Source organism: Halichoeres trimaculatus, unplaced genomic scaffold (genome assembly GCF_033239565.1).
Source record: "Halichoeres trimaculatus isolate MK-OKI-2021-1 unplaced genomic scaffold, fHalTri1.1 fHalTri1_scaffold_7, whole genome shotgun sequence".
Classification (NCBI taxonomy): Eukaryota; Metazoa; Chordata; class Actinopteri; order Labriformes; family Labridae; genus Halichoeres; species Halichoeres trimaculatus.
Window position 1 is genome coordinate 14861644 of NW_027437185.1, and position 27770 is coordinate 14889413.

The 27770-nt window shown below is 45.2% G+C and overlaps 1 protein-coding gene across 2 annotated transcripts in view; it reads left to right on the forward strand.

Moving 5' to 3' along the window:
* The window catches only part of LOC141793199 (transcription factor COE1), a 54022-nt gene extending 33546 nt beyond the window's left edge, over nucleotides 1-20476 (forward strand). Inside the window, exons 10-17 of one of the 2 annotated variants that reach the window (XM_074673692.1) lie at nucleotides 894-1020; nucleotides 8109-8197; nucleotides 13259-13324; nucleotides 13782-13944; nucleotides 15095-15274; nucleotides 17479-17676; nucleotides 18051-18119; nucleotides 19312-20476. In XM_074673692.1, coding sequence (XP_074529793.1) covers nucleotides 894-1020; nucleotides 8109-8197; nucleotides 13259-13324; nucleotides 13782-13944; nucleotides 15095-15274; nucleotides 17479-17676; nucleotides 18051-18118 — 891 coding nt within the window. In that variant the 3' untranslated portion in view covers nucleotide 18119; nucleotides 19312-20476. The remainder of the gene's footprint in view (nucleotides 1-893; nucleotides 1021-8108; nucleotides 8198-13258; nucleotides 13325-13781; nucleotides 13945-15094; nucleotides 15275-17478; nucleotides 17677-18050; nucleotides 18120-19311) is intronic. The other variant, XM_074673693.1, reaches the window with a different exon arrangement.
* The last annotated feature ends 7294 nt before the right edge of the window (nucleotides 20477-27770 follow it).

The window sequence follows — 27770 nt, forward strand, 5'->3', positions numbered from 1 at the left end:
TAAATCTCTTTGTAGGGAGCATCTGCCACATGACTAAAATGTAAATGTAGTGTATGTGTGAAATTGAAGGTCAGTGAGCGTCGCAGCTAAACAGCTTTCTCTTTAGTAAAGGAATAATTCTATAAAAAGCTCTTATATTATCTCCCTGAGAGGTGAAGGAGGCCAGACAATGGTAGAATGAAAGCACAGCTAAGTGAGCAATGAAAGGGACAGTTAAAACATACACACACACACAAACACATACAGGTGCACACACAGACACAGACACAGACACACAAGGCTCTGGCAGCAGCATTGATAGCTTTTGAGCGCTGCTAGCTCTGAGTGCTAGTTCAGTATAGCGTGCAGGAAACGAGCACTCGCTGAGGTCTCATCTGTGTTTTGTCTTGTTACTGTATTCCTTCAAAGACCCTTCAGCATACACACAGAGACGTACATAGGGAGTGGGCTCATCAACCACGCTAAGTGAGCCTGTTTAAGAGACAGTGGCACTTTAATGTGGCTAATGGCAGCTCGACATCCACAGCTGACAGACACAGAGACAGGGGCAGCACAGACGGGTGGATTATACGTTTCCTTAGACTGTGTAATAGACGTATGCAGTGGAAGGTGTGTTTTATTCATAAACAGATAACTGCTTTTGAACCGCTCTTACAGAGCCCATGTCAGCACTGATAACCATCCTAAGCCTCACAGTGACATTGCCTCAGGCTATGAGGCCACCTGAGGGCTTTAGCGCTAACACATCATTTTCAGGCTGATTATACGAAGAAAGAAAGTCAAAAGCTGAAAAGGAAAAGGTCTGAGGCGAGCCCGGAGTAGTCCCCCGAGTGCATGTTTGGATATGAAGTTTCATTGCATTAATCTTTACGCCCTCTCTCTGCTCTCTCCAGCTGATCACCCCCCATGCCATTCGTGTGCAAACTCCACCCAGACACATCCCCGGAGTGGTGGAGGTTACGCTGTCCTACAAATCTAAACAGTTCTGCAAAGGCACACCTGGACGCTTCATCTACACAGGTACCAGCTAAGCACTAACATGTACTAATGACACTCATTAACAGTTTAATCTAAAGGGATAATGTAGTTTCAACCTATCTGCTGACTTTTCTCATTAGACTTCACCCAAATTCTCTCATTTTCTGTAAACAACTCGCTTTAAGAGGAATGAGAGAAAAGCTTCGAACACATTAATGTTTTTAAAGGTGACTTCTGTCTTTATGAATATTTTTAGAATCTGCTCTAAGTAATGTGAAACCCTTATAAAGGCTGTCATTTTACTCCTACTACTATTCCTGCAGAAAAATGTGCGGGCTAAACATTTCAAAATTCAATAACATGACTCAATAATTCAGCGGAAAAGCCGGCTGATGAGAGGAAGAAAAGTGTTTTCCCTCTTTTATGAAGCAGGTGAAGGTCAGGGGGAGGTTTAACCTTTTGATTAGTGGGATTATTGAGTTTTAACCCTGTCGAAGGTATGATTCACAAAGGAAGAGGTCCATGTGGAAAGTGTGATTTTCGGCAGCGAGTGCAGGGGTATGAATAGCTCAAGTGTTACATCAGAGCGTATCAGTGCAGAGTTATAGCCGTGCTGTGAAAAGAGCGGTGGAGAGAGTGAATGTGAAGCAGTGATTAACCAATGTGCGGCCGCGGGTCCCCAGGGAGATTGTGAATCACATAAATCTGTCTGTAATCTCAACCACTGATAGACTTAGGCTGTAAGCCCCGGCTGGAATTGCCAACATTTGACAAAATCACAATTGAGAGAAGGAACGTGTGTGTCAGATCACCACCATGCATTTCTTTTACATCTTGTGCATGTTTTAATTACCGTGCATGGACAGAATCCACATCCATGGGTTATAATTATGACTGTTTGTATGGGAAACACTGGGGTAGACCGCCTGACTTTGTTTTTACTGAAGTGTGAAAGTACTCCAAACACGCTCACACAACCTGACATGTAACTGCATTACTAAGACAGAGGGCAGATGGGTGGGCAGCCTTTACCAAGCCAGAGCTGTCCAACAGCCCGCACTCTGCCAAACCCATCAAGCAGTGTGTATATACGTGTTTCCATGTGTGTGCGCGCAGCTTTTTAATGTGCCAGACATGTGGGAACCGTATGCATAAACGCCCTATCTCTTCCCAGCCCTCCACTCTCCCCTTGTCACATCCACTTATTCCAAACTGGCTTCTTCTGGGTGGATTCTTCCTCTCGTCTTGCTCTGTCTCTCCCTCTGCTGCTTTTTTACTCCTACGGAAGCACAAAGATGGATCTCAACAGGTGAGGGGTATGAAGAGGTCATCCACTGGGAGCTGAACACACTCTCTGTGATGCTGCTTGCCAAGCTCCGGCACCTTCATGGTGACACAGTCAACCGTGTCCAGGCATAGATCCCAGCTCAACTCTTCACACACTTCGCTTCAGTGTGTGTGCACTGTACCCTCAGTGGGTATTTGTACTGCTCCCAGAGCTCCTTTATCAGCTCTTTTTTTATCACTTTAAGTCCTCGTATTGAACTCTTCTGAAACTTTCACATGTCTTGAATAAGAGACAAAGAACAAGGATGATAAAGGAATTTTCAGCAAAAAAAAAAAAAGTGGAGGATGAGAATGAAGAGTGGAGGATGAGAAAGGGAAAAGAGGAATAGGATGGGAGAGAGGGATGCAGGATTACCATGGGCCATGTTGCCCTCCTGGGTCTGTTTGGCACCAGTTTGAGCCCAGTTGCCAGTGGGTACTAATCATGGAGGATTGGCAGCACTGCGTGGCAGCTGGCAGCCAACACGTACACACACACATCAACACAACCCTGCACTAGCAGACATGCATACACTCGTATATTACTTGTGCACGCACACACGCGCACACCGAATTACATTGGGGACAGCTGGCATTGCTAATCAACTTCAGCTGAGGAGAGGAAAGCGAGCAGCTCACAGACCTAATTAAGTCACCACATACCCAATATTGCTGCTACCGCTACTTTGCAAACATGCCCAACACATACACACACAGCACATCTATAGGTTTACTCCCCCCCCGCCCTCTGCACAAGCATTGATACGCCACAACTGCCCGTCGCTGCGTGAAAAGATTTCAGCTGATGCTCAGGACAGAGGAGACAAGCAGGGGACTTTTGGTGCAGAGGAGATTCATAGAGAAGCTATTACAGTAATGTGTCCTCTGTCGTCTCTGAGGACTCCTCTGCCATTAGACTTCAGAAAGCTCCAATTAGACTCATCAAAGGCAATTAAGCTCTCCACTGATAAGAATAAAAGAATGTGTGTTTTTTTTTAGTCTCTGCTCTTCTTCTGTCTTTTTATCCCCTTATCCCCCTTCTGTTCCTCTCTCTGCCCTCTGCCTTACCCACCTCTGGGGCTGAGCGCTCCCCCTAATCTCTTCCTCCCTCTCCCCCTCTCATTATCAGGTCATTGCCCCCCCCCCCTCCTCCCCTTCCCAGTACAAATGCATCTCCATGTTTGGTTGTGTATCACCTTTACTGGATTGCTGTCTTTGTAACATTCATCAGAGCTGCTCCCCCTTTTCTTTTCTCCATGCAATATAGAGTGATAATACTCTCTGCCACTGGGGTCCCTGTTTGTGTGTATGTGTGTGTGTGTGTGTGTGTGTGTGTGTGTGTGTGTGTGTGTGTGTGTGTGTGTGTGTGTGTGTGTGTGTGTGTGTGTGTGTGTGTGTGTGTGACACAGGGATACTGGCCATAGATTGGGGGAGTTGATGAATCACCCTTGTCGTTCAAAAGGCAATCCCTCCCCTCCTCAGTATGCAGCCTTGTCTGCTTAGTGCTTCCTCTACAGCTTCTGCTGATATTAAAAGGCTCTGCTGGCTCACATTAAGGCCGGCACCATGCGCAGCAGCACGCATCCGCACACACGCACGCACAAACATTAGGGGTAGTTTTTCAGCTCTGAGTGCAGATTAGGTGTGTAGGAAACATCACTCAGACTCTGCAAAGAGCAAGGGAAAAAGACAAAAGTCAAGAACAGAATTTAAACCAGGCGGGGATGCTGCTGACATTTCTCTCCGTCTCTCTCTGCTCTGCCTCGGAGCTTCAAATTAGTTTTGGAGGTGGAGGTAGGGCTGGCAGTTGTCTGTCATTTCATACTGTACAGACAGTGCAGTGAGCACAGATGATGGCACAATAAGTGGTGCAAGCGAGAAGATGCTCTGCAAAGTTGTGATTTACTTTAGCCCTCATTAAGCTGCTCTGCATAGTGATGAAATCTGTCACACACTCTGAGAGGGAGTGATTTGTTCAGATGGAGCCTCAGTTCTTCAAACGAGCAAAATCTCCACCGCTGATACCGTCGTTTTGGTGCAAGTTGTCAGATTGTTAAAAAAAGAGTGAACAGATTTATTCACCATTCGTATGCACATGTGATCCACCTGCAATCATGCATGAGCTCACACATACAAGCAGTAATCTGGCAATAAAAGCAGGGTGCAGCCACAAGCCGGTCAATTACTGGTCTTGCTCCTATTTGTGAATGCTTCTTTTATTGAGCTTGGGTGGAGGCCTGCTGTTGATTAAAACGGCCGGTCTCCAGCTGGAGACAGGGCCAGCTGAGATAGCTGCACACGCTCACATTTACTGCACACAGTCTCACCAGTGAGGAAATTCACACCTCTATTTGAGATTGAGATTAATTTTCTGCACCATGTGGCTTGTCTTCCCTCTTTAGCAGCCTCCGTTCTTATTACGGGAGCATCTGGTCCATGATGATGATGTAAATGAATTTTGAACGTAGATGATTTTACACCCCGCTGAAATGAGCAGCGTTCACCAGGGGGAATGATTTCTTATGTGTTCTTATGTCTTAATTCAAGAGCACACTTTCCCTCCAGATTTCCAGAATTTGCATTCTCGCGGTGAGGATCCGTGCTGTCAGGTATTGTTAACTGTCGACATGCACTTTTTGCAACAGATAATTAGAGCTTAGGTTGTAGTAGCATCCACACCTCCATTGATTTGTAGAATCTCTTAGTTTCCCCCTCCCTCCTCCATCCTCTCCCCTTCCCTCAGCCTCAGCCTCTCCCTTCCTTTAGGAGCAAAAAGCTCCACTCATCTGTTTTCTGTGTATGAATTTCCAGCCATGCATTAGTCTCCCTGACATGTTCAAGCGATGCTTTATTTAGCTTGTCGGATTCTGCAAATAAACGCAATCTCTGGGTTTATGGAAAAATGGATAAAAATTAGATTGTAAGGTATTGATCTGGATTGTGAGTAGTCAGTGGGGGTGTTGTATATGTGTGTGTGAGTGTGTGTGTGTGTGTGTGTGTGGTGATGAGGAGGGGGGTGGCTCTCATCTGTGTGAGGAGGGGGGGAGAAATGAAGCCGTAATTCAGGGCTATTGAACCCCCTGCCACTGGCGGCATCGATCGCAAGGCAGCGCTTATGAGATCACACCTGAGCACTGGAGACTGCAGAGGGGAGGGAGGGAGACGGAGGGAGAGGAGGGGAGACGGAGGAGCAGAGAGTGAGAGAAACAGAGGGTTGTGATATGATCAGCTCCTTACCAACCGTCTGAGGGCCTGTTAAGGTGTTAACATCAAGCCTCAGAGCCAATTACCTAACCCTGCAAGTACACTCCGCCCGACACAGGAGGAGACGGAGACAGGGCTGCTGGACACTTACTGTAGTTTCCCCTCCTCCTCCTCCATCTCTCCTCCTCCTCCTCCTCCTTTCCTGTGTTTCCAGGACGACTCCACTGTGCTGACCTCTCAATTATCCCTCTACCCCTCCTTCCACTTTCTCCTTGTGCCCCAAACATCCACTCCCCCTTTCATTCCTCCCCTCAAGCTCATACCTCCAGCACCCCTGCTCTCCTCCTTCTTCTCCCCCCATCACCCCTTCATACACACTCCCCCTGCGGCTCTGTGGGTTATTATAGTGAAATATGAAGCGGTGTGGATTCTAGGCTTCATGAAATTTCCATGAGCATTGATCTGATCTGATGTGGGTGATTGCTAGGTGAATCCCTCCAGTCCAGGGCTGTTGCTCATCTATTCATTTATTTATGGCAGTTATGTTTTACTGGCTTTGATTTGCTCTTCTGGAGAGCGACAGCTAAGGATTATAAATATACCTGTATGGGAGAGTGTGCTTTGAATCCTGGAGTGTGCACCAGCACACCACTTTTCTTCCCAGGCAGGAGACTTCTTCTGTTTTTTTTTTTTTACTTCCAGTGCTAAATTCTGTAGTAAATTGAGATATTGAGCATAGATATAAGAGCATAAAACACAAAGATAATCCCCAAAGAGACACAGTCAGGTAGTTAGTGGTGCCATTGTCCCCCACGTACTCCTCCTCTGCTTTATGGTCCTTGAAAACGAGCAGAGACAATATCGCTTCCTCTCTCAATTACCAAAATTGTCTCTTTATTTGTAATAGGGGGTATCTGTGTACGTCTTGGGGTTTTTATGCTATTGTTCACTCGAGGCTCATTTGGCGCATTGTGGAGAACTGATAAAAAATTCATCATAAAAACAAAAGCCTTTGAGACGAAAGAGAGAGGATGTTGTCGGAACAATCCCCTCCTCAGACTGCGGGCCTAATCCAGGGCAAATCCTCCTTAAGGCTTTACAGAGATCAGAGAATACGGAAGTAAAGTCAAATATTTGTCCTCAGAAATAATTCATACTTTATTTGTTGCATGTGATCATCGTATTGTTTTGGCTTATTTTATCAGTGGACCAGCTGGCCTGTAATAATGTGTGTCATTCTTCTGAAGTTGAGCCCGCCTCTGGCATCTCTACTCCCACTTTGCTCTCCCTCCTTCCCTCTCTGCCTCTCCACTGTCTTTGCTTCCAGCTTTTTCACCTTTCCTTTCTTTCACTCTTATGGATTACTGGAACGCTCCGCTGGGAGAGCTGTCCAAATACGTTTGTGTTGCCAAAACAGAGCATCACCGACTCTCGCTGCTTTGCTCTCTTGCTCTCCTTTGGTGTGCGTGTGCATGTGCGTGTGTGTGTGTACAGTTTGAGTGAGCGGCTCAGAAGGCGCCGTGGTGAAGTCACTAGAGGTCCAGCAGGACAGCTTGTACTCATAGCCTCTAGGGGCCTTTTTTCTGGGGGCCGCCTAGTCAGCCTGGCTGCTCAGATGTGAGGCGAGCGGGGCATCAGCCCTCAGGAAACGTCCAAGCTGCGACCCACGGGGGAAACAGACGGACGGCAACAGACACATAGAGGCAATCCTCTCGCATAATGGATCCTACTTTTTCATGTTTTACAAGCACTAATACACAGGAAACACAGTGTGTACAGCAGCATCATATAGTGTGCAGAGAAGGAGTCAAGACTGTTATCAGTGTGTGTGCATCGACTCCCCAGGCAGCCCACAAAGAGACACAGAGGGGAGGAGGGTAAAGACAGAGGGAGTACATTAGAATGAATTATGTGGAGAGAGCACTTATCCAACAATCCTCCTCTGAAGTGTTTGTACTATAAGCCTCAGATCTTCATTGTATTTATTCTAATGTTTAAATATTCATGGTAAATCTTCTCATATTCAATTACCGTAGCACGACCACAGCATGCCGAGAGAGTGCTTTCTCCCTGCTGCTGGATGATCTAACTCTGCTGCGTGCGCGTGCGTGTCTGTGTGTGTGCGCCACTGTCTCTACGTGTCTGTGTGTGTGTTTAGCTAGTTCCCCGGAGCGATCAAGCCTTTGTTATATTGGAACCAGGCTCTGTAATTGCTTATATTAGTCGCTGATCAACGCAAGACCACAGGACACACACACACACACACACACACACATATGCATGCACACAAACACACACATATACACCCCGCCTGATTCCTGACAGTCTTTTTATTAACCACCAAAGCAGGCGACAGAGAGAGATTCATTACATCACAGGCAAACAAAGACACACAGCAGACTTAATAGAGAACACCCACATTTTCAGCGTGTTTGGTTTAATCTTGAAATATTCATGTAAAAGCGCTCTTAATTCAGTCGTTTCTGCCGTAGCAGAGAATCACATCTTTCTGTGTCTGTCTCTCTTCAACAGCAGGTGTTTTCATTATTAAGAATCAAGCATTAAATGTTTTTTGTCTCTTTTCTTTCTCTTTTCCTTAGCGCTGAATGAGCCAACCATAGACTACGGCTTCCAGAGGTTACAGAAGGTTATCCCCAGACACCCCGGAGACCAAGAGAGATTACCCAAGGTACGCTGCTTCCACTCCTCCACTCCTCTGTTTCTACTTGCAATTAATTTATAGGACTCTGTCTTGGTAATACTGGCGCAGAGAGGTATTGACAACTTCTAAAGTTTCATAGCATATGCAGATAAAAATAGCACATGACCTCATCTATACAGAGTTGTAACCGTATGCTAAAGACAGTGAGCTATACGTGACACCCAACATGTTTTATCTTATGTTCACACTCATTTTCTGCCCAAACAAACACTTAATTTGCAAAGTGAAAAGCACAAGCAGCTCTATTCATCCTTCCACTGACTATAAGGACATTTAGACTGGCAAAGTAGGAGAGGAAGGGAGGAACAGGGGGAGGGAAAGAGAAGGAGGAAAGGAGGTTGAGAGGAGGGGAGAGAGGAAGAGGGAGGCAGAAGCAGGTTAGGTGATCCATCATAGCTGTCCAGTCTTACCTCCTGCTGGGTCAGTGGATCGAAGTCAACCCCGGGTGGACTTTATTACTTCCAGCACACACACACACACATACACAAACAGGCACAAACACACACACACAGGTAGAATGCACCTACACACCTCTCTGCACCTCTGCATGCAGAGACACACACACACTGAGCAGAGGGAAGTCACCATGAGGCAGAGATGGAAAGCGCAGGTAGAAGGAAGATAAAGAAATCACTTGTCCTCGCTGTGTGTCATGTCTGCTGGATGCAGGACTTGTCCCGGTGAGTCCTGGTCTTTAGCCTATCAACCCCCCTCTGTATCTCTCTAAATATCTCTGAATCCATCCATCTCTTTTTCCTCTCCTCCTCTTCCTCCCTCACTATGTGGTGTCTCTTTCTCTTCTAAATGAACAGCGGTAGCTGGCAGGCCCGGTTGTTCATTTCAGCTCTATTGATTTGTGCCTTTATTGAGGTAATAACAGTTTGTTGACCACACTTCTCTCAACTGTTGGCCTCAATCATGAGGGAGAGGGGGCAGAAGAGGGGCAAACACTGGCAACTTCTGCTGCTACAAATGTTCGCTCATGGCCACCATGGCAACACCTCTGTGCTGTTTATCCTTCAACCTCCCCCATGAAACTTAACTTAGAATAGAATGTGGTCAGTTTCACTGGCTTTAGTTTTATAGATCTTTAAAAGAAATGTATCAGGAGCTTAATTCTGAGTTACCTAAAGAAGATGATGCCAAACAGAGTGCTGTCACAAAATTTTAAATGTGGTCGAGTTATGAGTCTCAACACTGTCAAAATAATCACAGACACCTCTTCTGAATGTGCAACTCGCCACACCTCAGCTTGTTTTTCCAGTTCCTCATTGCAGGGATGGGGCTCAGGGTGGCTCCTAAACACTGACTGGCCACCAAGTAGTCCTGAACCATGACTCTTTCAGTCATAGGTGCGACTCAAAGCTGCTGTTAGGGGGTTTTAGTTTGCATTTAAACAGATTTAATTTAAAACTGAGGCCTTTTTGTGACCTGCAAAAGCAACACGCCAATTGGCATCAGGACTGACCTTTCCCAGGAGTGGGCTCGGCCTCGCTGTAAAGTCATGTACAGTTCTCCTTCCCCAAGTTTCTTCTTCTATCCACCGTAAGACTGGGTACCTTTCACGTTTGAAATGATACAGTACCGATGCCCGGTACCTGGCAATCAGGACTGGTACTCAATGGTACCAATTTTCGGTACTTTTGTGTGTGTTAATGTGGTAAAAAATATCAATTTGTTTGATAATAAAATCTCAATTTTTTAACATCTAATATATTTATTCTTCTATATATAACCTTGCAATGCTGCGTTCATGTCCAGCATGGAAAATCACCTACTCTTCCACTCCCTCACAGTCAGAAGGATGCACCTAGGTACCTAAACATGGTACCTTACGGTTTTACATGAATCGATACCCGGTACTTTTGACAGAATTTGGTCGGTAGCTATAAAAGTACCTAATTTGGTACCCGTCCCTAATCCACCATCCTATTTCCACTGAATGAAGGTGTCCAAGCCCAAAAACTAAACTTAAAAGAATAAAAAAGAGTGACCATTCCTACATTTTATATCTTGATGCCTGAAAAAAATTTGAGAGGAATAAGTATCAGGGCATACAATTGACAGCAGCCTGAAGGAAAGGATGTTTTTTTAGTTTTTCAGCAACAAAAGTTCAAAGTGAGTAATACATCTAGAGATGGGTATCGAATTAGTTACTTTTATGGGACCGAATTCTGTTTGTAGTACCAAGTAACGATTTACATAAAATCAAACGGTACCATGTTTAGGTGCCTAAGGGAGTGGAAGAGTAGGTGATTTTCCATGCTGGACATGAACACAGCATTGCAAGTTTAGATACTGAAGAAGAAATATGTTAAATTGAAAAACTGTAAGATTTAATTATTTTTCCAATTAACGTTTATTAACACATAAACACACACATAAAAGTACCAAAAATTGGTACCAATGAGTATCTACACCAATTGCCAGGTAACAAGCATCGGTGCTGTATCCTTTCAAATGTGAATGGTACCCATCCCATGAGTGTTGGACAACAACAGGATACTATTTTAGTCAAAGAAAACAAGACAGGATCAGCAAAAAGATAAAGAGGTTTAACTTTAACACAGGGAGAGCCAAAACTGACCTCAGCAGAATTTCCTCAGGAACTTAAAGTAACCAAAATATTGGGCTTTGTTGAAATGAAGCTGCTAGCTTCTGCGGGGCCCAGCATAATGTTTAACTCCCAGTTGATGCATCTTCTTTTTCAGTCTTAAATGTTACTTCTTTAATTTTTAAAAATCTAACATGTTGTTGTTACTTTGGTCTGAGCATGTCAGTTCAAAACTCACTGAAACAGTAAGTGAATGCACTATAATTCATACCACCCTGTTCAGGTCAGTGCCATCTCTGTCCAGAAAGTTCTGGACTCGGGCGCGTTATCTCTTGGTGATGCAGAAATCTGACCTGTGAACTCTGAACCCTGCAGGGAACAAGCAGGATCTCTGTTCCAGTCTGAACTGTTTGTAGACTGTATGTTGAGGAAATGATCAGTGAGCAGCTGAACACAGCTCCACACTGTGCTGGAGCTCTCACTCAGGCAGTCAGGGTGAGGATGGAGGCACAGCCAGGCTGCAGGGTGTTTAGCTGGAGCTTTGGTGTAGCTGGGGGTCTGGGGCCGGCTAATGAGTGACCGCCCTACCAGACGGGGCCAGGCTCTGCTCTGGATCAGGTTCCCCTTCCTGTTGACGTCTCTGCGGGCCTGACTTTACGGGAAGAGACCCTGCGCCCAGGAAATGGTCTCCCCTTACAGCAGCAGAGCTCGGGAGGCAGCACGGCGCTAACCACATTTATCTGTTTATCAGAACGACTCTGGAGCGCTGCCTAATCGCGTTTAGCCACTGGACAGATCCCTCTGCTAACGAGAGACTGATAGGTACAGACAGGGAGCAGAACCACCAGAGAGTGATTAATCGAGAAGATGGGAGAGAGGAAGAAGAAGAAGAAGAAGAGGGAGACAGGAGACAGCAGCTGGAGACACAGGTGAAAAAGAGAGGAAGAGGAGATTAGAGATGGAGGCGCGCAGACAGGAAGACTTTAAAACTCCAAACTGGAGCACGGAGGTGAAAAATGTTTGGGATGAAGTGATGGAGGTTTCCATATCCCCCCTGAACACCACTACACTCCAGCTGCACATCTGTTTGTGTCCTAATGCCTTACTCTTCCCTCATTTCCCCTCCTCCTCCCCTTCCTTCCCTCCCTCCCATCATCCATCCATCTACCTATCTGGCAATCCCTGGGAGGCATGTGGAGTCGAGGAAAAGCAGAGAGAAGAAGGCGAGGAGCGGTGCATACATACTAAAGAACCACTTACCTTCCTAGGGCCTCTACATCTCTCAATCACCTCGAGCAGGCCTCCTCTCTGGTCTCCCCCTTTCCGTCTCCTCCCCCTGCCTCCCTCTCTGCCTCCCCCAGATAGTGCTAGTAATGGGAGGTTAACACAGAGGCAGCGCTCCCATTATTGAGTGAATTTAGCACCTCGGACAGCGCTCTACAATCTTTATTGCTTTGCTGACCCTCTCGTCATGTCCTGGGCGTGCTCGACAGCCTCCACATGTGCGCGGTGGCTGCGTGTGTGTGCCTGTGTGTATGTGTGCGATATGAGTCTGATTGAAAGGCGGTGTGTCACGGAACAGAGAGCACACATGCTCCAGGGCTTGTTCACAGCGAGGGATACACTCAGGAGGGTATAGCGCACAGCGTGTGTGTGCGAGAAGAAGGGAAGGAGAGGGAGAGGGAAACGAGGGGAAGGTTGGAGGGGAGGGGGCTGCAATTTTCTGGTTGTCGCGCCTCCAGCATATATCCTGGCCCCGGCACATTAACTTTTAAAAAGGGTTTCGTAGGGCTGTAGGTGTCTACATCACACACACACGTATAACGACTGCCTGGAGTCACACACTCATACACTCAGGGAGGGAAAAGAATAGAGACGGAGCGAGGAGAGAAAGCAGGGTAAGCTGTAGAAAATGAGCGTGGAGAAAGTGGCAACACTACGGAAGGATAAATGTTTGATGTGGGAAATTCCACTCGGCGGTTTTCACCTGAGCGATGATGCTCTACATTTATCACACAAAGTGGATGCAGGGCTATTCACTTGGATCATTACCAGGGTTAATACAGGGCAGAAGACGGGTGTGTCCCTGAGTTGTATAGCTGTCAAAGTGATGATATGTTGTGTTAAATGAGATTGATGTGTGATCATGTGCGCTGGATTCATGATCCGGCGCTGACAGCAGGGGAGGGGAAGACGTAGAAGATGGTTGACTGATAAAGAGATATAGGCTCATGTTTTATTCACAGAGAACAGTATCTTACCTCTGCTCTCCCAAAACTGCCCGGCGAGTAACAAAGTGCCGGGACAGGCCCATTTCTCTTCCTCTGCCTTCCTCTGTCGGCCTCCTTCTCCTCCTCCACTCTCTGTTCTGCATTCACAGCATAATGTAAGACGTGAAATGTAATAAAAGTGACTGAACTCTGAGCCGTCACACTCATGAGCAATCCTTTTCTTCTCCCTGCGCTTGATTTCAGGAGGTGATCTTAAAGAGGGCAGCAGACCTGGTGGAGGCTTTGTACGGGATGCCTCATAATAACCAGGTAAACACTCCAACAAACACAAACACCAAGACAAACATCAATTATTTCACAGGCAATTACGTGGAGAGTCTGAAGCCTCTGGTGGCATCAAAGGGTGCTTCTGATGGCCTGATCAGACAAATCCAGGACCAACAGACACACGCAGGAGGGAGTTAGCCGTTTCATGTCGTATTTTGTACCGGAAAAGGAAAATAAACTAAGATGAGGAAGTGGAGGACACAAGAAGATGAGAGGTCACAGATTTGATGAGTCTGTTAATGAGGCTTTCCTCCATTTACTGGAACCAACCCCACTGCTCCCTGTGACCGCTGATAAAAACCACTCAGCCTGCTAGCTTTACATGCACAGTATCTCCACTGGAGATCTGAGTGAGCCTGCATCAAGGGTGCATTTTCTCCTCTACTCCTCTCTCTGTTTCTGACCACAGCTTTTTATTTTTTTCTTCTCCCCTTGTCAGGAGATGATTCTGAAACGAGCAGCAGATATCGCAGAGGCCCTCTACACGACAGTGCCACGAGGGCACAACCAGCTCACTGGTCTTGGCAGTGGCTCCGTCCACGCTGGCATGATGGCGGTGAACTCCTTCACTGGGTCAGAGGTGGCACAAACAGCCAATCAGGGTGAGGAACTCAACAGGAAACCATTACAGGCTGTTATCACGGGAGATGTGGCAGTGACTTCTTCTTTTTTTTTTTTCTTTTTTTTTTTTTTTTTTGGAGGAGACAGATTCGTAGTGTGATTGAGACATTTAATGTTTCATGTGGGAAATTAAAAAAGGCTGATTTAAGAGTTTGAAGGAAGTAAAGAAGATTTTGAAAAAGGAGGACAGGGGCGGAGGAGGAGGGGAAGGTGGCAGCAGACAGGAACAGAAAACTTGAGGAAGGAACGAAGGTGAGGGAGTGAAGAATTGAGAAAAAGGGAACTGCAGATGGAGTAGGATGGAGAAATATGAGTGGGTCCTAGGGGTGTGTATATTAGACTGGGGTCGGCCCTCGTCTGACAGAGAGAGATGTGGGTGCAGTCAGCGGTGATTCATCACATGTATCAGGGGAAAGAGCGGAGAGTGGATGGACCGGCCTCTGGATGTGTCTCAATACTTCCAATGAGCTCCCCTCACCTCTTCCTCTCATCTTCATCCTCACCTGGAAACATTTCAGGGAGTGAGACAACATTGAATGTCATCCTGTGTGATGTTTAGCTGATCATAAAAGATGAGGACAGGGAGTTTGTGATACCTTAACATAAAAAGGAGGCTGAAGCAGCCAAGGAGCAGATCCTCCTGATGTTCAATCCCAGCTGTTTCTTTTCTCCAGTGTCAGCACGTTAGACCTGAGATGTATATTTATAGTCCTCTTTCCATCTTGTCCTCTTTCTGTTGGCTGGCCCTGTAAAGCATAAAGGAGAATAGGGTCCTGTCAGAAATACTGGCTTCATTCTTTATAAATTACAGGAGAGCTGCTCAGGCCTTTTAGTGTTAATTGCCTTATCAATAGATCTAATTTTGGAGTGGAGCCAGTGGGGTTAAAGGCCTCTTGTTTCAGTGGTTGGATTACAGCGCGTTCCCTCTTGTATCGTTCTCCCTCTGCTCTGGTCATTTCTTTCTTGCTCTGCCATATGCTGTCTTAGATTTTTCAATAAATTTCCTTTTGCTTGTGTTCTCAAACGTGAAAGGAGAAGAGTGTTTGGCTTTCTTACTGTTTTTCTGCTGCTAACACCTTCTCTCTGTCTGTCTGTCTGTCTGTCTGTCTGTCTGTCTGTCCCTGTTCGTAGGTTTCAGTAGGAGTTCAAGCAGTGTGTCCCCTCATGGTTATGTCCCCAGCTCCACCCCCCAGCAGAGTAGCTACAGCTCTGTCTCCACTAGCATGAATGGCTACGCTAACTCTGGCATGGCAACCTTGGGCACCTCGCCCAACTTCCTCAATGGATCTGCAGGCAACTCGCCCTATGCTAGTGAGTAAACACACCACATCCTATGTCTGAAACCCAGAGACAGGAGCAAGGCAGGAGAGAAACAAAGAGACTGAATCCTTTTAAACATCAGAGGAAAAGTGTTTCACAGGAAGTTAGGAAAGGAGCTGCAAATGAGAAGTGACACGCGAGGAGAGAGGGCTGCAGTTTGGCTGGCTCATCTGTTTCTTTAAGAACAGAGTCAAACGCAAATCCCCACTTTATTGGCCAGGGGAGCAGATCACCTAGCACACCTCCAACACACACACACACACAGCACCAGCTCTGCACACACACACACACACACACACACACACACACACACACACACACACATTCACCCTCTACATTAAAGACCCTTGATTAAATCAATAAACTAATTGCTAGAGAAGCAATTCCATTTCAGCGCTTTGATTCCTGGGTGTTAACAAGTATTTTAACAGGCTCATCGGCCCCACACAGACACTTTCAATCAATGGCCCCTCGGCCTGCCTTTGTAGGTCCAATTTTCATTAATTGATTAGTTAGGCCCCTTCATAAATGGATTATGACTTTATTGCGAGGATTTGTCAGGAAGAGCCATAAAAGCTAAGTGTTGGATAATAACAACAATAAAGGCAGAAGCAGATATCAGAGGGCAGGTGAAATACGACTTGCTTGATTGTAAAATCACTGAGGGGGAAAATGCTCTTAGTGTATTAGCAGACAAAAGACAAACCCAGGAGAAGTGGATGGATGGGGTGATGTCAGGGGGAGACAGGATTTGGGTAGTAAAGATAACCCTCTGGTCATTTTTTGTCTGTCGACTCTCAGGATTGGTACTTTTAGCAGACAGAAGCTTGAAACAGCAGCCAAGAGCTCTCTTTTATATAACTCTTGTGTTGTCCTAGGGTCATTTTGACCCCAAATTAAATACTTTGCCATCAAATTAATCAGGGTGGAATCATTTTTGTGGGCAAGGCCTTTTGGCCCTTAATTCCAAAAAGAAGGGAAAAAATCATGGAACTGAAATAAGACTACAGGTGAATCAGAGTGGACTTACTTTTTTTTTTTACTTTATGCTTAAAATAACAGTTAAAGCAGGGGTTATTTTGACCCCAGAGGACACAATTTGTGTGGCGCATGATGAGAGGACATTTTTGCAAATAAATGTCTAAATCCAGAGTCATGGTAGTAAAGCACTAGCTTTACTGACACATTTTCAAGTTTTTGAACTTACGATAAACTTTCAAATGTAGCTATCATTTACTACATTAGCAGGGAGTTAACCCAGGACTTGGAGTCATTATCAATAACAAAAAGAGGTGGTTATACTTGAAGATATGCTGTAAGTTTTGATACAAAAAACTCTACAAGCTTATTTTCCAGGAGAGTGACTAAGCTAAGGAGCTCTTTTCCTACCCAGTCAAACCTTTAGTTTTGTGGAAAAGTAAAAGTTCTGTATTAAAATAAAGCTCAACCAGCATGTTCTCACCGGGTAGCGTGAAAGTGATACCAGCTGTCTACAAAAGCCAGATAGCTACAGCTGATAGCCAGAAAAGATGTTTTCTTAAGACACAAGGATGCACTTCCTTGTACCATTTCCAGGTGTGACAGCAAGCAACACAAACCACCCAAAAACTTATCAGTGCTCATCATTAAGTTCACATTATCAGACCATGTGTTGGATTTATTCAAAGCACAAGCACTCACTGTGCGCTTAAATCTCTTAAAGCTTCCTTGTGTATAAAAACAGGTGATCTTGAAGAGCCTTGTTTGTAAGTTACCCAAAAAACAAATTACAGGTACAGCACCCAGAGTGAGCATGAGTTGTTTATCGTGCTGTTTCAACCCTTTGGAAACAGTGTGAGTCATCAAAACAAGCTGATCAGGAGAAAACCACTCTGGGTTGTTTTCAGTGCAAGTTTCCAGCTAAGCACATTTGTTGGAATTTCTTAATTGCCAGGTGATTGCTTGACATCAAAAAAGGTTGCCAAAAAAAGTCTGAGCCATATGATCTGAGTCCAAAACATTATCCCTCCTGCCATCATCCATTGATCAGTCCCTTTCTGCTCATCCCGTCTGCCCGTCCTCTGCCCTCGGCCCTCTCTCTAACCTCATCTCTCCCCTTTCCGTCTTCATCTCTGCTCCCTGTCATTCATCCCCGGCGTGCTCCCTGTGACCCCCCCTTAACCCCGCCCTTCTCCCACCCGTCTCTCTTCTCTCAGTCGTCCCGTCAAGCCCAACCATGGCCTCTTCCACCAGCCTGCCCTCCAACTGCAGCAGCTCCTCCGGCATCTTCTCCTTCTCCCCGGCCAACATGGTATCCGCTGCCGTCAAGCAGAAGAGCGCCTTCGCCCCTGTAGTGCGACCCCAGAACTCCCCTCCACCCACGTGCACCAGCGCTAATGCTAACAGCCTCCAAGGTAAGCTACGAGATGTTAGCCATCCAAGTAGATCCCACTGATAAGAGACACTATGATAAGTTCCTGAAAGTGAAGCTGAAACATTTCAAGCAGATCCCGACTGTGCAGAAACAGCCTCCTAGTGATGTCACTATTTTGGCTTCATTTTTTACAACTGGAGGTCATGTGCACACATTCTTATTTCTATGAACAGTCAGTGAACACAGATCCACTGTTTGATGCATAGATTCCTGCCAAGTCAACTTCTTCATCGAGCTTTTATCCTGCTCTTCTACACTTCCTTATAACAGTTACTCACTTTTAATCCCCCTTTCCTTTTTCTTCCTTCTCTTCACCCTTTTCTTTTCTTGCCCTTTCCTCCTCCTTCACTCTAGATCAGTCTTTTGTGGACTCTAGCAAGTACTCATCAGCCAACTCTCTGCAGGGCCTGGCCTTCTCCTGAAGTACGTTACCCCCTGCTTTCATTTTCTCATTCTTTCACGCTCTCTTCACATCTGACACTGCGTGTTTGCACCAGCAGCTCATCCCACCCTACCCTTTCTTCTCTTTTCTGTTTTTATTTGTCACTCTTGACTTGTCAGAGAGACAGCATGCCACACCATATGTGTTCCATTTCCTGTTTTCACTTCCTGCTTCCTGCCTGCGCTCCTGCGGGTGTCATTGTAGAGGGGTGGTGTTTGAAGGGGGGTTGTTATGATACCACAGGTCATTCTGTTCTCCCATTTCCATCGAATGCAGCGCGGGGTCTGCTGGTCTAGGCAGGATGTTGCATGGTGTTGAGATCCTGCAAGAGAGAGAAATGATGGATGGGAATCTTTATCAGAGCCCCAAGCTAAGCACTTCCTCACTTCCTCTGTCGGCGTTGATGAGCGCTGACCACGGTGACCCAAAGGCCATTGGCCAGTGCACACTGATCACACTGACACACACACACATGCACGCATTCACACTCTCACACACGCACGCACACAGCCCGAGACACTTAGGAAATAACCAGGGAATTAGTGGATTGAGGAGAGAGGGAAATCAATAGGGAGCCAATATGTTATATGAAAAATTCTTCACTGTGATGGCTTCTGTTGGAGGAGGGGCGAGGGGAAAGAGGGAGGTGGGGTTGTAGCTGCTAAAAGAAGGCAGAAAATGATATAAAAAGTTAAAAATCTGTCTTTAAAAAAATCTCCCCAGCAGTGATTCATGGGCTCCATTTCCTTTTTAAACTGTTGAGTTTAATTTCATCACCTCCGTCATCCCACGTCACCGCGACTCCCTCTCATGTATGAATTATGCTCAGTAATGCACAATGGCCTGACACTATGTAGCTGCTAACAATTAACAGTGGCAGCTCTTGCATGAAGCTATTCAGAAAGCCTGCGAAAAGCCAAACGATGCTGTCGTTGCTCGCCAAGTTAGCGGAGCAGTGGAGGAAAATGTTTTGATTTGGGGGCCTCGGAATGAAGAGATAATGAGGGAGAGTCGTCTTTGTTCGCCAGATGCTGGAGCACATTTCTGTTATGTGACTGTTGTGATGACAGATGAAACCCAGCAATCACATGACTGACCTCTCTCTTTTTCCTCCTCTACCCCTCCCCACCACCACCACCACCATTTTCCTCCCCCTCTTTTCCCACAAAACAGCAATTCCTGGGATGATCGTTCCACCCATGTAGAGGATCTGGGATAGCTGGAGAATTGGGAATGTTGAGAGAAAAAAGACACAGTAGCAGAGTCTGGCGAGTCTCTGTTATGCTCCGGAGCTGAACTGAACTGAAGGAAGTGAAGATAAGATGCAGGACTCTGTAAAACTCAGGCCTTTCCATTGGGATTTCATCTGAAGGGGTAGGGGAGGAGAAAAAAGGGACAACACAAGCCTTTTGTGTTGATGTTTCCTTCTTGGTTGAATTAGCTTAGCTTCTCTGACACCGCGTTGGATGGAGTGTATAGAGACTGATAGATTATCCACAGTGTGACACTGACCTCATGAAAGGAGCATTTATTTATCTTCTTTATGTTTATGCCTGTTAGGTTTGGGTTTGATTACTGGAGAGCCCCCACGTCGTCTCGCAATCCGTAAAACTCGCACAAACAACAGTCAAGTGTTGGTTTGGCTAAGAAGTTTACGTAACCTCTGTCACAATAGGAGATGCTTTCCTTAGCTCGGCCTGCTTTCTGAAACCACACGACAACACACCGGCCAAATGGAACTAAGGTCAACACATAAAACAGGAAGAAGAAAAAAGAAACACACAAAAGAACAAAATCCACTCTCTGTTTTGCTGCTAATTATTCCATAAATCTAAAAGTTGTGCAACAAAATCTCCCTACCATCAGAAAACATGCCTTTGAGTTTTCGTCTTTTTTTGTTGTTGTTGTTTGGTTTGTTTGTTTGACTTTGAATAAAACTGTGAGGATTGAGCTGTTTGCAATATGCTTTTCTGCTTGTCATGTGAAGAAAAAAAGGGTGATGACTTAGCCAAAATTTTCGAAGGCGATTTTAGAGAAGACTTGAAAAGCCAGAGGATGTGTGCGTCCAGCCAGCACTGTACTGAAGGAGTCTAGCAAATATCAAATTAGAATAAATGCGTGATATATGTGATATATTTTTGTACATAATTTTTCTTTTTTCGTTCGACTCTTCTTTTTGCGATAGCTCTAGTTTGAAATGTAACATTAAATGTCTTAAGGCAGCTTCTCAGTACAGAAGATAGACTTACTGTGTGTGTGTGTGTGTGTGTGTGTGTGTGTGTGTGTGTGTGTGTGTGTGTGTGTGTGTGTGTGTGTGTGTGTGTGTGTGTGTGTGTGTGTGTGTGTGTCAATATCTCATCTGCTAAACATGAGAAACATGGATTTGGATACAAAAAGGGGATTTGTGTAAAATATCCTATAAATATGTATTTATCCCTTGTATTTGTACATTGCCTCTCACCTTTGTTTAGTTGTGTTGTGTAAGTTTAATACAGTAAGTGAACATATTTCACGGTCTATTGTTTCATTATTACTGTTGTCTCTCACTATTTAAATGTGACTTTTTTAAACCTCTTTTTGTTTTTGTATGTTGATTGTTTTGCATCAGTTTACCATGCTTTCATTTGTTGATTCAAAAACATGCCATTGTCTATTTTTGTATTATTTGTAAGTTAATAAAAATCTTTTTTTGTTTCCTTATGAAAATGTTTATTGTATGACAAAAAGTAGCATCTTATTCAGAGTATTTGGTTGAAGTAGATTTTTTAAGAATATATACACACATTAATATATACTGTAAATCTATATCTTTTTGTTTGAACTCTTTGAGGCTTTCAGATTGAAACTGTTCTTGAACTGATAATATGCATGGGTTCTTCTCTTGAGTGACACTTTCTTTTTTTTGTGTGTGCAAACCAAGAGAACTAAGAAATTGCTCTGTGTTTTTCTTTCTTTCTTTAAATTCCTCTTTTTCCCCCTCTGTTCTTTCTTTTCCTGCGTTATTTATGCCTGCTTACAGACTGTATCTATATACTCTTTCTTTTTTTCCGTCACTGTAATCTTTACCAGCAGTCTAGATGCCTTAACAATGCAAACCCATTCTTCATTCAATCACGTGTACAGTTTTCTACCCTCACCACAATTGTCTATTGCCACAGAGGAATTCATGGGAACTTGGGGACAAAGCACAAACCCACTCTGTTTGGTGGTGAAGCCAGACTAGAATACAAAGAGCCATAATTCAACAATCACACACCCCGATGTACTATAATACTACGGCAATGGCACGCTTTGAAGGACGCTCAGAGGCCTGTCTTGGCTGTGCTCATTGCACTTTTGTCTTCTTTGTAGCGATCATGTAGCTTTTTTTGATTAATGAAATAATTCAAACCGCATGTTGGTGATAATTCTCATTAACCACAGGATCACGCCAGTGTGACGACACAGCGCTGAGTTAATTGTAGTACAAAGGGGAGCACAGCGGAGACGAGCACTGTCACAGCACAATTTTAATCTCACACATGAATATCGTAGGTTGGACTCCGGTATCTGACAGTCAATCCTACAGCCCCTCGCTCACTGCATCAGCCATCAGACTAAACAGCTTCATTACAAGCCAAACAGAACAAGAGCAAGCGAGGGAGCATGAAAGGAGCTCCTCGGCCCCTTAGCCATTTCTGTAGTCTTTCCTTTGTGTCTGCCGTGTGTCTTCAAGCTGTTGCTGGACAGAGAATAGGGCTTTTCTCTTTGCTTTTCTTTTCTAGAGCCTGGTTTTGTTAAGTGGGCAGAAAGGAGCGTTTTAACAGAGGCGCCTGCTGACAGACGAGTGTTTTTCAGGCACTTGTGTGCCCGCGCTGGTCAGGCCTGGGGCGGGGGGGGGCCACACCATATCTGTTTCAAATGAACTACAGAGGTCTGTTGTCATACAATGGCTTCTTTGTACGCTAAGTTCCATCTTGATTATGAATATTGGTGAATGGGTGACAAAGTTTTGTATTTAGGTAACAAACGACTAAAAAAAAAAGATGCAAACCAAATAGCTGGTGTCTATTTTTTCCTCTGTTTTGTCTTTGACTGCAAATACACTGAACAGCTCTATGATACAAGGGAAGAAAAAATTCTACTGTATAGATTGTTATTGTTTTTGATGAAAACTGAGCTGTAAGATAACTTTTGGACTCTCACAATGTTGAATTAAAGTTACCTCTTGTCTGTGACCTTGTCAGTTGTCATTTTGTTATTTCAAATTTTGGACAGCGTGAAACCAAACACACTTCAGTTCACCCGACTCATAAAAGTTAATGAAAAAATGTTTGCTCTGCGACTTTTCTTCTTCTTTGGCTGTGGTCCATCTTCCAAAGCTGCCTGGTGGTTTACTCAGAAATAAAGAACTGGCTAAGACTAATTCCACAGGTCAAAACGAGGCCTGTGTACCCTCCCCTGCCTGCCGTCTTTCTCTAATGAATCTAATTCATTAATGCATTACTGATGGCATGGTGAACATGGTTAGCCTGACAAGTTTCCTCCTAAACATATTAGTTAATGATGATCCCAAGGTTATTAATTGCAAACGCACCAGCCCACCGTAATTGAGTCATCATTTGCATACCCGGTCATCAGCAGAAAATTAATTTCTTTTTTATTTTTGCATATCTAATTTAGGACGCTGCGATTGGATTAGCCGGTGAAAACAGCGGATCCTAGGATTCTGCTGACCTCCGAGTGTTCCAGGGTCTCCACGGTAACTGGAGGCTTCCGTAGCGATGAGGGGAGGGGGGGGGTGGAGTGGGATGACCTGGAAGTACTGATGAAATAAGGACTCGTAAACACTCTGTGTGTTTGCCTCCTTAATTGCCCATAGGTTCTTAACTGCTCAGGGCTTTTTCTCCCATACATCTAATAAGAGAGTTGATAGTTTGCTGACAAACAGTAAAGTGGGGTGTGTAGTGAGCACGATTGAGCAGTAAGAGGTGGGATATTGAATTATGGAGGTTACACACTCAGTGCCGGGGAAAATGAGTCTTGGAGCCTAATGTTTCTGATTAGTGAGCCGAGCAACACACCGCGCGGCTCCAGGGATTCTACTTCCCCCCAAATGTGGCCAGCATTGCAACACACACACTCATAAATCATAAATACACGCAGACAAAAGGTGAACCCATTTTGCTCTTTATTTTCACCAGCTTTTCAGGTTCCAGATAGACTGGTCAGTGTGGGAGGAGGACAATAGGAGTGGGAGGCCGAGGGCAGCGCAGAGCCGGCAGACCTCAGGCCTCTGGAGACGCAACATTAAAGATGCTATTCCTGGAGAACTCAGCTCCTCTGGATTCAGACGGCAGAGGCTCCGCACATCAAGAGAGGTGCTGTACAGGAGCTTCTGTGCCACTGGTATCCTAATGAAATATATTAATGCACATATTCCTCAACATCTCTCCGCTCTCCTCCTCCTCCTTCATTTTCTCATTCTCCTCCCTGCATGGACACATGAAGGGAGGAAGAGCGGAGAGAGACAGAGGCGTATTTGAAAGAAAAGCAGGAGTCCCCATGGGGATCCCAGATAGAGAAAGGAGAGGAAAGAAATGGAAAGGAGAGAGGAAGGGATGGGGTGGAAGTGGGGGAAGTGTTGGGAGGGTATTCAGAATGGAAGCAGACCTAGACAACGAGAGGAGGGATGAATATTAATACAACTCTGTGTTGGATAGATAGTAACAATGGACATTATAGAGAGATCTGTCCAGGCCTTACTTTCTGTAATGTGTGTGTGTGTGTTTACAGGTGCATACAGGCCCCACTCCTGCATCTGTGTGTTCACTGTCACTCCAGAGAGTAAGACATATTTGAGTGCAGGCGAACCCAGAATGAGTGCACACTCACTTTCAGGTTTGCGCTCTGGCTTACGAGGGTGTGTGGTCGTTTCCCACAGTAATTATCCCCGCTGACTGTGGGTGTCTGTCTATGATCTGTGTGGTACCTGTCAGAGGCAGCCCGGCAGAGCCTATGCTTTATACTCCCTGTAATTGCTGCTGCTAATTTACTGTGCGTTGGCCTAATGAGTAGGGAGGTGAGGGGCTGGGGTATGTAATGGATGTTAGAGAGATAGCGATAGAGAGATGGATTTCACCACTGCCGGCAGAGAGGAACACAGAGAGGGAGAAGGGGAGGAGGCCAGCGAACTGTGTGTGTTAAGCAAGCATGTAGAACACTTATCTTTATTGTTCTACTGAAATGAAAAAAAAAAACAAAGATAAGCTATTTGCCCCCCCGCTCCTCCTCCATCCTGCTTCCTCCTCCTCCTCCTCTCTCTTTCTTCCTCCTCTTAGCCTGACAGTACAGTGGCGACTGCAGCCAGCACATTAGACAAGCTTTTTGTTATGTTGATTAATGATAAAAGCAAATCCATAAATAATATAGATTATTTATTCCATTTATTCACATGCTAATTAGAGCTGGTAGCAGAGACCTCAGAGAGACGGCGTCCCTCCGCGTCACCCCCCCTTTCATATGTTCCAGCACGCACGGTTAGACCGACCTACACTCAGACAGACTCACACACAGTAACATATTAATGTCATTCACACTCTGAAGCACCAATGGCGTCTTGTGATGGGGACACGTCCACCCTTCATTTCTCCCTAATGAGGTCACGATAGAGGCCAGCGGTTTTGGCACACACACACACACCCTGTGTTTTTGCTCTCTGACGAGCGCTGGATTGACAGGGTCGCCTTTGATTGATGCACCGCGGTTCTTCCACATGTTCTACAGCTCAGTCATTTAATTATGTTTCCTAAGCATCATTAAGTACCATTATATTCCATCATATTCTAATGAGAGAGGTGGCCGGTCGCAGGACAAGCTAATTGGTGATTAATGTTGTGTATCAGTGAGAGAACAAATGCAAGATTGGCCGTTTAATGACACAACACTGTATTTAAGTGCTGAATGTGTAAAAATACAAACAGAGGAAGGTGTGTGTGTGTGTGTGTTGGAGGAGCTGTGATTGAAATCAGAGCAGTTCTTACAGGTTCTATCTCTCACTCTGCCCTCTTGGCCTCTCACACACACACACACACACACAAACACTTTATTCAGAATTGTTCACCTTTTAGCCACATTACACACACTAACTCAGATAATTCTTGTAAGCGTCTCCACAGGCATAACTCACCTGCTCCTCCAGATTAACCACTAACTCAGTATTGACGCACTGATTCCCAGGTACCATCGCATACACACACACACACACACAGACAAACATCCTCATCTGGTATTGACATGCCGCGCGGCTGTAGGTGTTTCCATTTAAGGTCAGTCGATTGCCTTAAGTATGTAATGTTAGGAGGGGGGTCCGTAAACATGTCAAATTAGCAGTAATGAATGACCAGGCACCGGCAGGGGGAACTGTCAGGGTGCACGCCCAGGACAATACATTACCCTGAGTTATCCTAGACTGCCCTCCTTATAACACACACACACACACATTCACAAAGCAGAGGGACCCATTCAGCAGTCACACACTCAGCTTTAATAAGCTGTGTGGCTCATTTTGCATCCAAACACTTAAAAGTCAAACTCAGACACAATGCTGAAGTGCAAGAAGTTCAGGTGGAGTTAACTGACAAGCAGGATGATAGGAAAAAAGAAATCATAGGAGCAAAAATGTATGAAAATAGATAGAGAGATAGATAGGGAGCAAAGCCAGAGGGAGAGAAAACAAACGGAGGTATTTATTTTTTCTTCTCGGTGTTGAAACAGGAAAAGGACCTCTGGTTTAATAAACCATGAATCCTTTCACAGAGGGTTTGTATGTTATTCTTCGGAGAAACAGATACGAGGGGAGGAGAGGGGAGACAGAAGGGAAGGAGAGGAAGGGGGGTGATGCTCTAAAACCATATGAATTTAACTTCTCAATACACACACATTCAGCCCTCAGCCCACTTCCAGGCTGTGTGTTAGTTTTGGGTTTGGAGTGTGTGGGATAAGGAGGAGGTGGAGAAGAGGAGAGGAGGAGAGGGAGGGAGGGGGTGCACATCCCCTTCAGAGCCAGAGAGCGACTGAGCATAAACGAGAAGTAAAAGTTATACTTCCCATCTGCAAATGATTAAATCTCTCTCCTCTTCCTCTCTGCATCTGACAGTTTGTGAAAATAACTCTCACATATTCCCCACTCAAAGAAAACCTTGGGTTCACCACAACAATGCTCGAACATCAGAATGTGGCGCAGAACAAAACTGTCCGCTTGGATTCTGACTCTGTTTCTTTTTTTTACTGCGTACACTCTGTGGATATGGTGAAACATAAACATGTACACAAACATGAGCCTACTGTCTGTATGTTGTCTCCTCGCCTCCCACTCTCCCCCATCCCTCCTCCTCCTCCTCCCATTCCTTCCTGTAACAAAGGTTACATTGATCATGTTTCTAAAAGAGACCCTGTATTTCCACATGGCCTCTGCCTCTGATATGTTTTCTTTGGCAGGTCGGACTTCTACTTTTGTCATTCACTCAGCATATTTTAACAAATTAGAAACATTAGAAACCAGGATGGCTGCAGTGTTTTGGTTTGCTTTCGAAACTCTTACAGTCCCTACAATTATATTTCAAAACACGGGTGAATTGTTTGACAGGCGAGCGGAATAAAACCCTAAAACAACTCTTTCATTAGAAACACATGCTCTCGCAATTAGAACCCAGCATTATGTTAATGTGTGTTTGCACTGGTTCATTTGTTGTCGTGTGAACAGTGACGCCAGCTGAGTGTGTGTGGGTTTGAGCGTGCACATGTATGCACTCTTATATGTGTTGGAGTGTGTGGTTGTGTGTGTGTGTGTGTGAGAGTGTGTGTAAGGGACAAAGGGACACAGTGCTCCACATAACAGCATTACAGATGGCTGTTGTGAGTGGTTGTGACAGTGAAAGCGAGTGAGTTCCCACTCCATACAGATGTACTCTGAGTGACCTTACAAACACAGTGGAACTAAAACAGGCCCCCTACCTCTCGCTCTCACTCTGGCACACACTGTCAATTCTCACTCAGCCCTTGCGGGGCACTAAAAGTTGTTTCCTGAGCCAGGAATACATCAAGGGCCAAGAATATATAAGCATGGAGCAGGAGAGATGCATAGCGAGGGTCCAGGAAAGCATAACTTGGACTGAGTAAATATTGGACTGAAGGATTAGTAGCTTTTGCCACCTATAAAAGCAAGACAGGTATGCCAGGCTGACTTAACAACCGCACAGTCTGACTTTACCTGGGATTGTTTTACCGAGGAGCAGCGGTGGACAAAGAGGACATTTCAACAAGTTCACTTTATGGAGGAAAAGTAGGGAAAACTAGAAATGACTTTATGTCGCTGAACAATGACCTCCTTCCTTTTACTGACCTAGAGACCGTGTAAAAATGAACAGCAAGAGGAGGAGGGGAGCCGGGGAAACTTGTGTTTCACTGTGAAAAAGCAAAACCTGGCGGATGATAAACTAGAACTATCCTGGACCCTTACCTTTACAAAAGACCTATTGTTGCCAAGTGCTCCATATGTCTCAAACAATTTGTCAGTTACTAATAAGTCTCTCTGATATTACATCGAAGACCATTTGGTCCAGTTCAAGCTATGGGTGAGTGCTACCACAAAA